A 14,444-nucleotide genomic window follows, 5' to 3' on the forward strand; every position below is an offset into this window, starting at 1 on the left:
ATGTGGTTTATTCCATTTGGCTTGTTGAAGTGTACCCAGTGCAGCACCTGAAATGGATTCCGCCCATCTTTTCTCATACAGAGTGGCGAATTGCTTGACAGACTCTGCGACGGCATTGCAATTTGCAATGATGGCATTGCATTGCACAATGCCTGCAACCTTAGCCAAACTGTGACCCAATTTTAAAGCCAATGATGGGATTTTATATGAGTTGCTATCCAAGTCATACCAGCAACAGATCTCACTGCTTGTATCACGTGGGGGAAATTACTGGGCATAACAAGGTCTTCAGTGCTCTTCAAAGGTGTTGTAGCTCTTGCAGTTATCAAGAGTCTTGCCATCTCTCTCATTTTTTGACGTATGTAATCATTTCTTTTCTCATTTGGTTTCCTGCCATTGTACATTGACTCACCAAGACTAAGGATGTCTCTTTCACTCCATACAACTAACGAAATGTCATCCTGGTTCATTTCACAAGCAATCTTCCAAACAGCTTCATGAACTGTATCAGCTTTTGGTAGGTCAATGTGGATCCGTTTTCGCCCAACTCTAGTCTCCACCTCAACAGACTTCTGAGGGCAGTTTCTGACATGTCTCCATAGACTATCTCTTGCATAGAGTCCTTGACAAAACTTGCAGTGACTGAAGTCATTAGATTGTCTGACTCTAGTGGGTCTTCGACAAGCAACCATTTCTCCATCACCACTGCTTGCCACAGTGGCATTATGGTTAAATTTTCCCCTCTTCTTAAGAGAGCGTAACAAATCTTTTCTTTCGCGAGATCTTTTCTTAAAACTGAAAGCCTTTGCAACATCAGGCTGTGTACTGTGAGTGGATTTGAGGTGTCTTGCCAATTTAGAAATGGCCTTATTGCAATAAAGACAATATTGTTTCTTGTTGTACTTGCTTCGTTTTGCTGTGTTTGGGAACAAAGTGACATTTATGGAGCTGTGCGATGTCTTCCCTGATGTCACTGCAACTTATCACTGAACTACAATGGCCGCTGCTCATATTTGAGGAACTACAACTTCTCTGCTCCTTGGAACTGTTGGTACTATCCGAACTGTGGGCTGTAGCGATCCCCAATGATATTTCCTTTAACACTTTGTGGGGAAGATGATTGTCTATGATTTTTAGATCTCTACTATTAGAACTTGTGTCAGAGGAGTTGCCACTTGAATCTGGAACATAGTTGGCATCATCATAGTCCGTAGCATCCGAAGATTCATCAGTCATGTCATTAGAGATCGAAAGGAAAATGGAGAGAAAAGCATCTCATTCCATCAATAAGTTAAACATTGCTTAACACAACATTTAAACATATTAATAAACACATACAATTAAAAGTAACATTTGAGCTTTTTAATATGATTTGTGTTTTACTATTTCATTATTGTTGTCTATTGGTATTTATTACCTGGTCATTTGGGCTTGTTGAGTTTCCATCATGAAATCCACCATCATCGACAGAGGGAGGTCCAACCATTGAAATGATTAATAATTTTCATCAAACAGTATATCCACTTAATGTTATATCCACTTAATGCTGATTGTCGCAAATTCACATCACACCACTTCCATTCAGACTGCAGCCGAGATAGCGTATGTTTTCCCCCAATGCCAGTTTGTGCATATTTGATACGTACCTAGGAACCTGTTGTCAATCATTTGCACCATATCTATTCTACATGTTATAGACAAATTAATAATCTCCACTTAATTTAGCATCAGATTGAAAGCAAATATATCTTTTTAAATATAATTGTAAATACATTTAGATGTCAATGTTTTTCAGATTAACCATCTGAACATTTCTCTTAAGTCTTTGGAGTAAGAAATTAAGCTACTCTTAAAAGGCTAGGCTAGTTTATGTTATAGAAATAATGTTTTTGTAACACTCCGCGCAACGTATATTTTTGAGCCAAATACTAGGGGGGTTCGGGGGACACCGGATGACTTTTATGGGAACTATTGATACTTTGAGATACATATATTTCACTGTTTACATTATAGCATATTACAATACAGCTTATAAGGTAAAAAAAAAAAAAAAAAAACTAATTTATAATGAAAAAAAGTAGCCTAAATCTACACAAGACTAAACCAGATATGGCTGAAATAGGCTATCATGATCATTTTGCCAACAATGATGTAGAACCATGGATTTTTTTCAGTTTATAACATGTTTTGTTTATAACTTAAACCAACATAAAATAAAAATGTTGACTACATTATTTAGTATAGGCCTACTTGATGATAATATGTATCCTGCCCCCTAACAGTCATATGTACAAAATAGTGAATTATGTGATACACCTACTGATATTGATGCTGATTGAAGAGGTTGCAACTTGAAGGTTGTTGATATTTCAGTTCCAAAGAGAATCAAATTAAATGGTAAATGGACTGCATTTATATAGCGCTTTCACAGACCCAATGGCCACCAAAGTGCTTTACAATATTGCCTCACATTCACCCATTCACTCACTCATTCATACACCGACGGCGGTGTCAGCCATGCAAGGCGATCCAGCTCGTCGGGAGCAGCTGGGGTTAGGTGTCTTGCTCAAGGACACCTCGACACTTGGTCAGGTGGAACCGGGGATTGAACCACCAACCTTCCGGTTTGTAGACAATCTACATGAACCACTGAGCCACTGCCGCCCCCTAGGGAGCGAAATTACATCGCTCCCTCTCCTCCCAAAGTAACACTGTAGGTACTACACCTCTCCTCCTAAAATAAATGGTAGGTCCTAACTGTTATAGGCTACTGTGCCAGGATTGTGTAGGCTAGGCTATATCACTGGTTTTACAAGCGCACACACTAAATGGAGAGCTAGGATTAAAATCATAAAAATAAAATTAATAGAAACGGCATTGAACTGTTTGGCTTGGTCATTCCATTGGTACACAAGAAAATGGTGACTGTTGTAATTTGTAATGGTGACATCAAGCGATAGTTGAATGTGGAAGTAGGTCGCTAGCTCTTTGCAATACGGACTACCGGCACATCCGGGAACTTAACTGTAAATTTCGTCACCGCCCCTTTTTTGGGGAAAATAACTAGACTTCAATACATAATAGTGGCATAAAACAATGTCTGTACACAACCGGCAGGCGTGAATAACTTAAAGGTCACATATTGTCAAAATCGAAACTTCCTGGCTTTTATCATCATAACGAAGGTCTAGGCGCTATGTACTTACAGTCTAAGTGTCAACACTGTCGATCGTCAGATAAACACACACTGCCTGCATTTAGATCAGATGTAGAAGATGTGGCTGAAAACGAGCCGTTTTGACTTCCTGCATTTTGTGACGCCACAAACGGCTAAGCTCCTCCTTCAGTCACTGCACACACACTACAGCTTGTTACCTGTGGCTGCCCTGCTCATGTGTCTTTCCAATCGGCAAATCAGAAGATAGGTTTGAGAACATTCATTAATTAGACCAAAAGCGACCTGTTTTTAGCAGAGCTGCTGAGAGAGGAGCTGCAAAACTATATTTACCTGGTGTTTGATACTTACAACTGCAAATACCCCTAGCATTTTATAGATCTAACTACCCCTCAAAACATTAAAAATTATCTTAATTTTCACAAAATTCAATGTTTTACCTATTTCAAACACATTTATTGCCCATGTAAGCTTCTACTTATCAGTTTATATGGTTTAACTTCTAGGGAAGTAGATCCCTGTCCATTACTGTGGAGATTTTAGCTTTCTTTTACTACAACAGTATAACTTAGAAGACAGGAACGCTGACTCTTTGTGTTCAGTCGTCATTGTCACATGCCTGTCTTGTCTTGTGCTGCACATGGGTGTTTTGTTATTTTGAGCCATGTGCTCGTGTCTATTGTCTAGCCCCTCCCATCTTGTTATCTGATTATTGGTTTATTTGCCCCACCTGTCTGTCTCGTTACCCTCCTTTGTTTGTTCCCCTATTTAGCCTCCTTGTGTTTGTAGTCTTGTGCTGGTTCGTTGTCCAAGTTTCCCCGTTCCTGGAGTCCTGAGTTTTGGAGTTTTTGTACCTTGTCTGCATGTTACTAATAAATTTCCTCTGCATCTGTATCCTCGTCTCATGATCATCTATTCCGTGACAGTCATGTCCTCATTTTGCTTTAGGCTGTGAAAGATTGAACTGTGTTTCAGATGATGTCCTGATATTGTATGTTTCAACGTTTAGTGTGTGTGTGTTTAACAATGTCCTCATATTGTGGGTAACAGATATTGTACAGTTTTAGATATTTCCATAGAGTCTTGAATGAAAAGCCCAGGTCCTCACATTAGCTATTTTTACTACAATTTGTGTTCCTTAAATGCAAAGTTGACGCAACCATTGACTTCAGCAATGAGTCTCAGCCCAAAGGTGATTATGATAGAATGGGGGTGGGATTTCTTTGAACTGAAATAGGTCGGATCATTAGTTTGTTATAGTATATATGTTTCAATATGATCATGTTTTAGGTGTAATATATGATCATGTCAATCAAACTGAACAGACTGCATTCAGTCACTTCTGCTGTCTGGACGTGATGCTTTCCATTTGAGCCACAGAAACTTGTACATTCTTGATTTGTGATCATGTTTTTATATGATTTATGATGCCATTTTAATATACAAGTTAATTATCTCATAAAAAATGAAATGATCAGTTTGTCTGCGCTGCTTCACTAAAGCAGAAGTGAAAGTGTTCCAGTCCAGATCATGTAACCAATCAAAGAGTGAGACTGAAAACCCCATTTGCATTGTCAGGGTGGAGTGATTGTGATCCTCTCAGAATAGAGCAGCTCTGTCTCCAGAGACCATGTTCAAACCCCAAGAGCTTTATTTGACATTTACTGCTACATCAACCTTCTGAAAAGCACCTGCATCTTCATCTGTTAGTTGAATGATGTTGTCAGACACAAAGTGAACTTGTTGAGAAGCTTTATTGAATGTTGCAACAAACAGCAGATTGAAAGATCACACACACACACACACACACACACACACACACACACACACACACACACACACTCTTTCAGTATTGAGTTGTAAATCACTACAGCTGCAGCACTAGACTCATGTGAATCCTGCCTGACACAGGACACTCAGATACGGCTCATCTTCAGGAGAGAAACATCAGCACTCAGAGCTCTTGTGGAACGAGACCTCATGAGGAGCTCCATCATGTGTTACTCTGCAGACGTACAGCTCTCCCTCTTCCCAGCGTGCTTTGCTGAGGGTCAGGACGCTACTGCGGCTGTAGCGGCCGTCCTGCTGGCTCTCTGCGCTGGTCAGAACCCCCTCGGTGACCTCTGACCCGTCCAGTGTCCAGCTCACCAGCGCCCCCTGTGGAGAGTAAGAGCTGAGCAGGCAGAGCAGTGCGGCTGAGTCTCCAGAGATCTGCAGAGAAGAGGGCGGCAGCAGAGACACTGAGGGCTTCACTGTGGGACCAGCTGCAGGAGACAAACACAACACATTCACACACAAACTTTGGTTACAGTTACAGTTATAAGTAAAGTTTGCCACAATATCTAATAATCATTATTATTAATACATGTTGTTCTTGTTTAGGACAATAAAAGATGAACTAAATATGAACTCAGTGTATAAATAAATGAAGGAAAGACAAACCTGTAATAAACTGAATAAACTCATAGTGAGACACAGTGTGGAAATACGTTTAGAATTCATTTTTTGTTGAAAGGAATAATGCAATTCTTATAACAATCATTATATATCATTGTTTTAGATTAAATGATTATACAACAATATCAGTAACACTTTATTTAAAGCCTTTATAGATATTGCATTATAAAAAGTATTTTTAATGCATTAATTATACATTGTTTTACACATTATAATGCATGTATGATCTCATCAATAATTGAAACCAAGGTTTTAACACATTATAATATTATCTTTTCATTGTTACACCTCCAAAAAATTATAATACACTAAAACTCATGACAAACAATCAATTCTAGACGTAACAAGGAATTAGCAAATATTATAAAACATTTTAACTTTGGTTACAGTTATTTATGAAAACATATATGACATTATAACATACGCTATTGATACCTTTATAATGCATTATACATAAAGGCTTTAAGTAAAGTGTCACCACAATATCTTATAGTCATTATTATTAATAAATGTTGTGTTTTTTTTCACTATAAAAAAACACTTTCTGAAATTAAAATTTTATTTTAAAATTGAATAATAATTTTTTATTAGGTGATTAAATAGACAGACTTACCGATCACCAGTTTAGTTCCTCCACCGAATGTGAGCCACAGTGATACAATCTAATGAAACGCTCGTACAAAAACCTCTATTCCACTCGAGTGAACACACACTCCAGCAGAGAGAGAGAAACAACACTTCAACACACTGATATTAGAAGATCCTCAGCTCTTCTCAACACTCACTCATTCAGATTTGACTAAATGCTTTCTGATATAACACTGTTTAAAGAAATATATTTGATGAGCTGTGACCTCTGAGGTGACCTTTGACCTCTTTGATCATGGATGATGTTGTGGAGTTTCTCATAATGATGCTTCTGTTCTTCATATGCAGATCAATCATCATGATTCACAGAAAAACCTGCAGCTTCAGACTTCAATCTTCAGTGAAAATCTCTTCAAATAATCTGAGTTTATTGAATATTAGAGCCAAAGTCAATAGAAAGTGTCAACAATGAAAATATAAAAGGTATTTTGCATGTTCTACACAGTCAAGCATGTTTTCATATTCAAGGTCTGTTCTAAAAGTATCTGGACTGGTTATGAATCTCCACACAAGATCATGAAACGTGAACAAGCTCTAATATGTCTCCATCTTTAACAGCCTGTTTCTTCTCCATTTGATGATTTCAGACACACATGAGGCTTCATGATAGATGGAGTGACACCATGAACTCTGATTAGAGATTCACAATCAGTCCTGATACTTTCTGAACAGACTCATGATTCATGATCTTACTTTAGTGATGGCGGTTCATCTAGTGGAAGTGTAGCAGTGATGATGGTCACATGACTGAATATGGACACAGAGATGGACGTTCATCTGCACATCCTCAGTGTCTCAGGAGTCACAATAAAAATACTAAATAAAGTCATGATTCTGTAACTCTAGTGTATATTAGTTTGTTATCAGCACAAGCTGTTGTAAATCCTGCCCACTTCTTTGCATTGTCAGCACATGCTTCAGTGCTCTGAGAGTGTTTATAGTGCTGTGAGTTTAACACTTCATGACTGAGAACAGAACACAATCTTCATCATCACACAAGACTAAACTACAGCAATGAACACAATCAACATCTTCATCTGGACCATTGCACTGTTTATTCAAGGTAAGATGTAAAAACTGACTCTGGTTTTGGTGTTTTTGTAAAAGTATATGATGATGATAATAGTTTTAAACACTAATAGTTTTTCTTTTCTCTTCTTCAGAATCCAGAGGAGTGACTCTGACTCAACCTGAAGTTAAAACTGTCCAACAGAGTCAAACAGCAACAATAGAGTGTAATATAGATGTAGGAATATACAGCGACTTCTTACACTGGTATCAGCAGAAACCTGGAGAAGCTCCTAAACTCCTGATTTATTATATAAACACCCGCAATACTGGAACTCCATCTAGATTCAGAGGCAGTGGAACAGCAGGTTCTGGACGAGATTTTACTCTGACCATCAGTGGAGTCCAGACTGAAGATACAGGAGATTATTACTGTCAGAGTTTCCATGAAATAAACAGTAAAGATGTGTTCACACAGTGATAAAGAGTCGTACAAAAACCTCTGTCAGTCAGACGTCACAGTGACTGCACTGATACAGCTGAGAGAAACTGCAGCTGCTGATGGAGGATCACAAACTACACAATATCAAACCTTTCACACACTTTATTCATTTATTATGATGTACTAAGTTAACATATAATCTTATATCACTTACTAAACTGGACTAAAATGTGGAGAAAATGATGTGAGTGGTGCTTGTTCCTGTAAAACTTGCCACTACAATATTATCTATATTATTAACTGTAGGAAAGTTGCACTTCCATACTTCACCACTAGAGGGTCACATGTCTTTTTCATAACTGAGTTCAGACAAGACCACTCTTTCAAGTTACTTGGGTTTATTAAACACAATTTATCTTTGGCGGTATGGTTCCTTATGGGGGATCTTGCTCCATAATTAATGACATACAGAGCTTTAGCATTAACCCCTCATGGACCCATCAGCTTGAGTGATATAGAGATGATTAAGACACTTTAGTAATGTCTTTAAAGTAAAACAGTTTTAACATGTAGACGTATAGCGTGGCTTGGCTATGAGGATGACAGTCTCTCGCCGATGATGTCCGTGACAGCCAGGACTTGAAAGCCTCAGTAATCTGAAACAAAGAGACGACAGCCAGAAGGTGCACAGAAATATGCTTGATACTTACAGTGGTGAGGCGGGAGGGTTGCGAGCGGTTTGAGCATGCTTACCGAGCAGTAGTGCCACGTATATATATCCTCCCGGTCTAATAGGAGAATGGTAGTGGTTGGGGTGATTTGACAGCTGATCGCAGCCTATGCCTATGTGGCCTGTCTGAACTAACACTGCGCTCGATTTCTGTTCACCTTTCCTCTAAGACCGTGGCTGCATCTGACATCACATACTTCACTACTATATAGTAGGTGAAATATAGTTTGTGACTAAAGAAGTATGTCTGCATTCACTCATAAAACAACAGGTAAAAAGTCCCTGGATGATCTACTACTTCCAGTGAGATTCTGAAGTGTGTGTATGATGGACACTTTACTATCCCATGAGGCCACAGGAGAGGATTTATGAATGACAGTGAAGCGACGCAACTGACGATAGTAGGTCACATGATAATGACATCATGGCGAATGTAGTACGTCCAGATTACATTCATACTACACACACTCATACTATGAAGAAAATACTTTTTTAGCGGCCGTGAAGTAATTACTTGTTAAAAATAAATAAGTACCTACTCTGTGATTTCAGACTCAGTCCATGTGCTCGATACACTAAACAATCTGAGTTACTGTGAGCCTCGAATCATATAAGCTGTGTGTGTTCAAGCTCATGTCTCTGATTTTCAAGTAGAGATATACATACACGTTAATCATTTTGATTGTTTTAAGTTTGTATTTGCACAAGTTGCTGTTATTTTATCAAGCTTTGATGCAAATCTATCATGCATTTATTGTTATATTAATGTCTAACTGTTAATATGTTACCAGATTATTTATTTTGACACACTACATGATATTTGTGAAAGTTCCAGTGAATTTCACATCATTAATGGTTTATTATTCATTTATGTTTAGAATGGGAAATGATTAATATCTCTAGCAATTTAACAAAATGATTGTTCATATTTATGTCTATTTTGCATAATTTGTCATAGTTTCAGACTCATACTCTCATACAAACACAACTGCTCACAGACGTGACCTGTTTTATGAATCCAGCGTATCATTAATAGTTTTGTGGATTGAACTCTTCAAGCTCTTACTCTCTAACCGAGTCAAAGACGATCTCAGCAGTCCAGAGGCTTCAGACCCTGACAGTGTTTCATTATAAACTGATGAATATGAACAAACCTCATCTCTCCATTAGTCCAACTCTTCTGACTCATTTCAGAGAATAAAGTGTCAGACAGTGAAGCTCATATTTGCATCATCAGGGTGATTGTGTTCCTCTCAGAATAGAGCAGCTCCATCAGCAGATGTTCAGCGTCCTCACAGGAGCTTCATGTTACTGGAATACACTACTTCTCTAGTTTCTGGAGATATACTGGGGTTACAAACCATCAAATAAAGTCTAATGTTTCTGTAGAAGACTACAGAATTACTGACATTCATCTCCTTTTCATAGAACATTAACAATTGTCATTTTGAGGATGAAGCAAAATCAGTGTCATCACCACAGTGTCATTTCCATCAAATCTCAAATGTTTTGTTGTGTTTAATAGCATTCTGTCATGGATTTTTTTTTGAATAAATGCCAAATCCTTAGTCTTGCCAAGGCGAATTTCAGCTAGTATTTCATGCATCCCAAACAAAATTAAAACAGAATTATAAATTATATTTTCATATTTTCATACTTTTCCACACAGCTTAGTTGTAAATGGTTAATAGATATTCTGATATTTACTTTGACTTTTCTTTATTTTCTTCACTCATCAGATGTCTCATATTTCATCTCGAGCATCTTCACTGACACTGTTGTCTTCTTGTAATTGTTCAGTTTGAAGGATATATTTTATACTTTAATATTCTAAAGTTTCTTTATGGAAAAAGGGCAAAATAATTCAATCTGCATAAAAATTATTTAAAAAGAAGTGAATGGGACCCTGTTGTAACAAAAATGGACAAATAAACCCATTGTTAAAGTTAAACTCGCGTCATTCTCACACACACCCTTTTTTAGGTTTTTAATGACTTCTTTTTTAATGAAAGTGACACTGAGAGTAAAAAAAACAGGATAAGTGTCACCGCTAGGGCCGAGAACAACCACCACTCCGGAGGAGCTACACCAAAGCACACCAACGAGGCAGGACAACGACGTGATATAAAAGCTTGATTCTTTTTATTGAATGTAAAAACAACTTGAAGGGAATGTCACTGACACCGGACTCCTCATAGGGGCTGCTCGTTGAAACAGGTCAGAGGAGTCTTCGATGGAGGAAGGCTCAGGCCAGCCGGCAGTTAGTCCTCTCCTTTAACAGAACAGCGCAGCAGACAACAGTAGGTGGTGGGCAAGACACAAGGGACTACAGGTAGGTAGTCACCTTTCTTTCACAGGGCAGCAGCAGGCAGATAACGGGATCTCTCTGTTCACAGAACAGCAATGGTGAGTACAGAATCCAGCAGTTAATAACTGAAGCCGCTTGTCCACCAGCGTCCGATCAATTTTTGTTCCGACGCGACGCCTGTGACGTTTTCGCTGCTTTTCGCGCTGGGAAAAATGTTAAAAAAAAATATGAAACCATAGCAACGGCCATACACAAATTCTCGCCGCCGAGTTTCCATTGGCTGCTGCCCCGCGTTTTGACGCTCTCATTTGCATAAAGTATCCACCGAGATACTTTTTTGCAGCGCCGCTGTTGACCAAATCGACGCGACGCGACCCATCATGCTTTGCAGGGGCGTTTTTGCTGCCTGACGTAGTTCCATAGGAAATGAATGGGCTTTGGCGTTGCGTCAGAAATCGAGACGCTGGTGGACAAGCGGCTTGAGTCTTCTCTTACCACAGGGCAGCAATGGCAGAATGCAGATCTTCACAACGACACACAGAGCAGAACTTCTCCTTTCTTTACCACAGCGGCATGAACTGGGACACCTGTACAAAGCTTTTCCCACAGCAGTTCAAATTATTTCCTGACGCCCCACCGGGCTAGACGATCCCCGACAAAGATTTCAGAGTGCTGATACACAGTAAAAATAGCAGTGTTAAATTGTATTAATTCCCAAAGAGTTGAATTAACAACCTACAGTGTTAATGAGTACTCTCTTTCAGTGTAGTTACAGGCTGTTAAATTATGTCATTTTATTTTTACACTGAAAGTGCAAAAAAAGAAGCGCCAAATTGTTTTGACTCCGCCCCTCAATTGCCTTGCAAGACGACGACAACGCCATTTTGTATTCATGCGACTGAGACGGTAAGTGTGATTGCGTTTCTCTCTTTAAGATGAATTAGGATATACATTTGTGCTAACATTTATAGTAAAAATATAATTACGTTAAACATGTTTAGAAATGACTAACTGTGCGTGTTTTTGAAAGGTTTAATATGCTCCTTAAAGTTAAGTTCGGAGACGTTCAGAAATATGTTAAAGTTTCTGATGCGAAACTTTCGGATTTCCTGGATGAAGGTAACTTAATTTGACGTATAAACTAAGTTAGTAGTAGTGTGTTCACATTTTAACGGTTATATATTTTGGCTTCATTTGATTTTTGGTTTGTTCACACTTCACAGCCTTTATGAAATTTGGTATTCCCGCCTCCAGTCAGGGCGAGGCCAAGCTTTTTGACGAGATTGGAATTGAAGTCGACGAGGATGTATTTGAGGAGGTTTTAAAGCAGACAAATTTGGGCGGTTTCCTGCTAAAATTTGAAAAATATTCAAATGGTAATTTTATATTTACTTTGAAAGGCTTAAGTGTGATATTGCTTTCTGTCCACGCATTAAAGACGTAAAATTAGGACTGAAACGTGTTTTTTTGTGATGTAACGTTATAATTTACACTTTTTTTTTTTTTTTTTTTTTACAAGTTAAGCCCCTGGTATTCTTAATTTCCGTCGTGTAACGTTAATGATAAAGTGTGAAAGAAATATTTTTTGTTTGTGTAACGTTAGTTTTCATTGCACGTTGTTCGTAGGCTACTGTATGTCTGTCGTCATATCCACGTCAATACAGCCGCGCTGCCATCGAGTTCTCTTAACGTTAACAGTTACATGAGAATTACGTTCATGCAAACATTGTTAAAGTCCTAAATTGTAATTCCGTCTTCCAATAGGAGTGAAATAAACTCCGTGGATATGACGATACAGCCGTTATTTGAGTGCGCAGAGCATGCGAGGTGAAATCGATCTTTGCTAACATTTCACACTGCATGTTATTTGCTAAGTTAAATTTTAACGGAAAATGTCTGTATGTATCTGTTTGCATTATAAGTAACACTAATAAATTAATACAGTACATTAAGTTCATATTAACATGTATTATCACACACATTATTAATTTAAATGAAATAAATAGCCTACATTTATTTATCAGATTAAATAAATGCTTTGAGTGTTGCCGTCCTCAGATGAATGTTGCCAAGGTCATTAATGCTAACAGTCATTTAATTTATCCTAAAAAAGTTAATACACATTCTATAATTTGACATCAATACTAGACTTATTTCAGCATATTTAAAAGTGAGGATAATCACAATTGTTTTACCATATTGAAAGTCCTATTTTAAATTGCAGTGCTTTCCTGAAATTTTTTTTTTTTATCCAGTATTGAAAAAATGAGTCTCAACTTGTAAACTTTTTTTTTTTTTAACACTTTTTTCAATAGAATTAGCACAGACCCCTGCAGTGTCACATGAGGGAAGCTCCTCTGTGACTGCAAACTATGAATCTGATGACGTGGCTATTCTGGGTGATGGAACCCCTTCAAGAAAGCAGCAGAGAGCCGAAGATGAAGCCAGAATTGTGAGTCTTTACACACATCAATCCTGTCTGTTTGATAAAGAATTAGATTGTTTACATGTCGTTCCAAACCTGTAAGACTTTCATTCATCTTTGGAACATAAATGAAGATCTTTTAATGAAATCTGAGAGCTTTCTGTCCCTCCATTGACAGCCTACACAACTACCACTTTCAAGCCACAGAAAGGTAGAAAAGACATCTTAAAGTAATCCGTGTGACTCGAGTGGTGTACCTTCAATTATATGAAGCAACGCGAGTGCTTTGTTTGTGCAAAATAACATAATTTACCACTTTATTTACAAAATATTAATCTTCAACCTGCTTTGGAGATTCATATTTTGTAAATGAGGTTGTCAATTATGTTGTGTTTTTACCCGCAAACAATGCACTCGCATCACGTCATAAATTGAGGTTAAACCACTGGAGTTACATGGATTATTTTTATGATGTCTTTTCTACCTTTCTGTGGTTTGAAAGTAGTAGTTGTGTAGCTGTCAATGGAGGGACAGAAAGCTCTCAGATTTCATTAAAAGATCTTCATCCAAAGATAAACGAAAGTCTTACAGGTTTGGAATGAATTTTTTTGGGGATTCAAAATCTAGGGTAACATTAACTGCCATTACAAAGCTTTGAAGAGCCAGGATATGTTTAATATAACTCCCATTGTGTTCATCTGAAAGATGAAAGTCATATACACCAGGGATGGGTTCAGGGTGAGACAATTATGGGATAATTTTCATTTTGGGTGAACTATCCCTGAATGGATCTTGAGGTTGTCGCTGATTGTACTATGTAATTGTTTGCAGCTGGTCCAAAAAATCCTGCAGGCTAAACCTGGTGGGGACACAATCATCAGGGAATACAACAAAACCAAAAGCTTGACTGACAGCACCAGGAGCAAGATGATCAATATTCTTACTGCAGAAATGATTGAAAAGCATAGGTAACACTTAAAGTATTCTGTATTCTACATCCAGGATTCCCTTGTTCATGGAAAACGTAAAAATATCAAGAAATTGTAAATGGTTATTTTCAGTCCTCGAAATTGTGAAAGTTATTAAAAGGATTAGTTCACCCAAAAATGAATAGTCATAAATGACTCGCCCTTGTGTCTTTCCAAACCGTAAGACTTTCATTTAGGGGTGTCGAAATTAATTGTTTCTACGATGTATCGTGATGCAGACGTGGACGGTTCGGTATCGGTTCAGTAATAGACCATAACCGAT

The 14,444-nt window shown here is 38.0% G+C and overlaps 1 protein-coding gene across 1 annotated transcript; it reads left to right on the forward strand.

Moving 5' to 3' along the window:
- Nucleotides 1–10,492: 10,492 nt before the first annotated feature.
- Nucleotides 10,493–14,165, forward strand: LOC309489970 (uncharacterized protein; the record flags this gene model as incomplete). The annotated part of the gene is made up of 6 exons (XM_082158925.1): nt 10,493–11,450; nt 11,581–11,674; nt 11,799–11,887; nt 11,992–12,144; nt 13,090–13,220; nt 14,025–14,165. Coding segments are annotated over exons 1-6 (609 nt in total). The 5' UTR covers nt 10,493–11,449.
- Nucleotides 14,166–14,444: the final 279 nt, after the last annotated feature.

The sequence above is a fragment of the Leuciscus leuciscus genome, assembly GCF_965113295.1.
Source record: "Leuciscus leuciscus genome assembly, chromosome: 25".
NCBI classification, from domain to species: domain Eukaryota; kingdom Metazoa; phylum Chordata; class Actinopteri; order Cypriniformes; family Leuciscidae; genus Leuciscus; species Leuciscus leuciscus.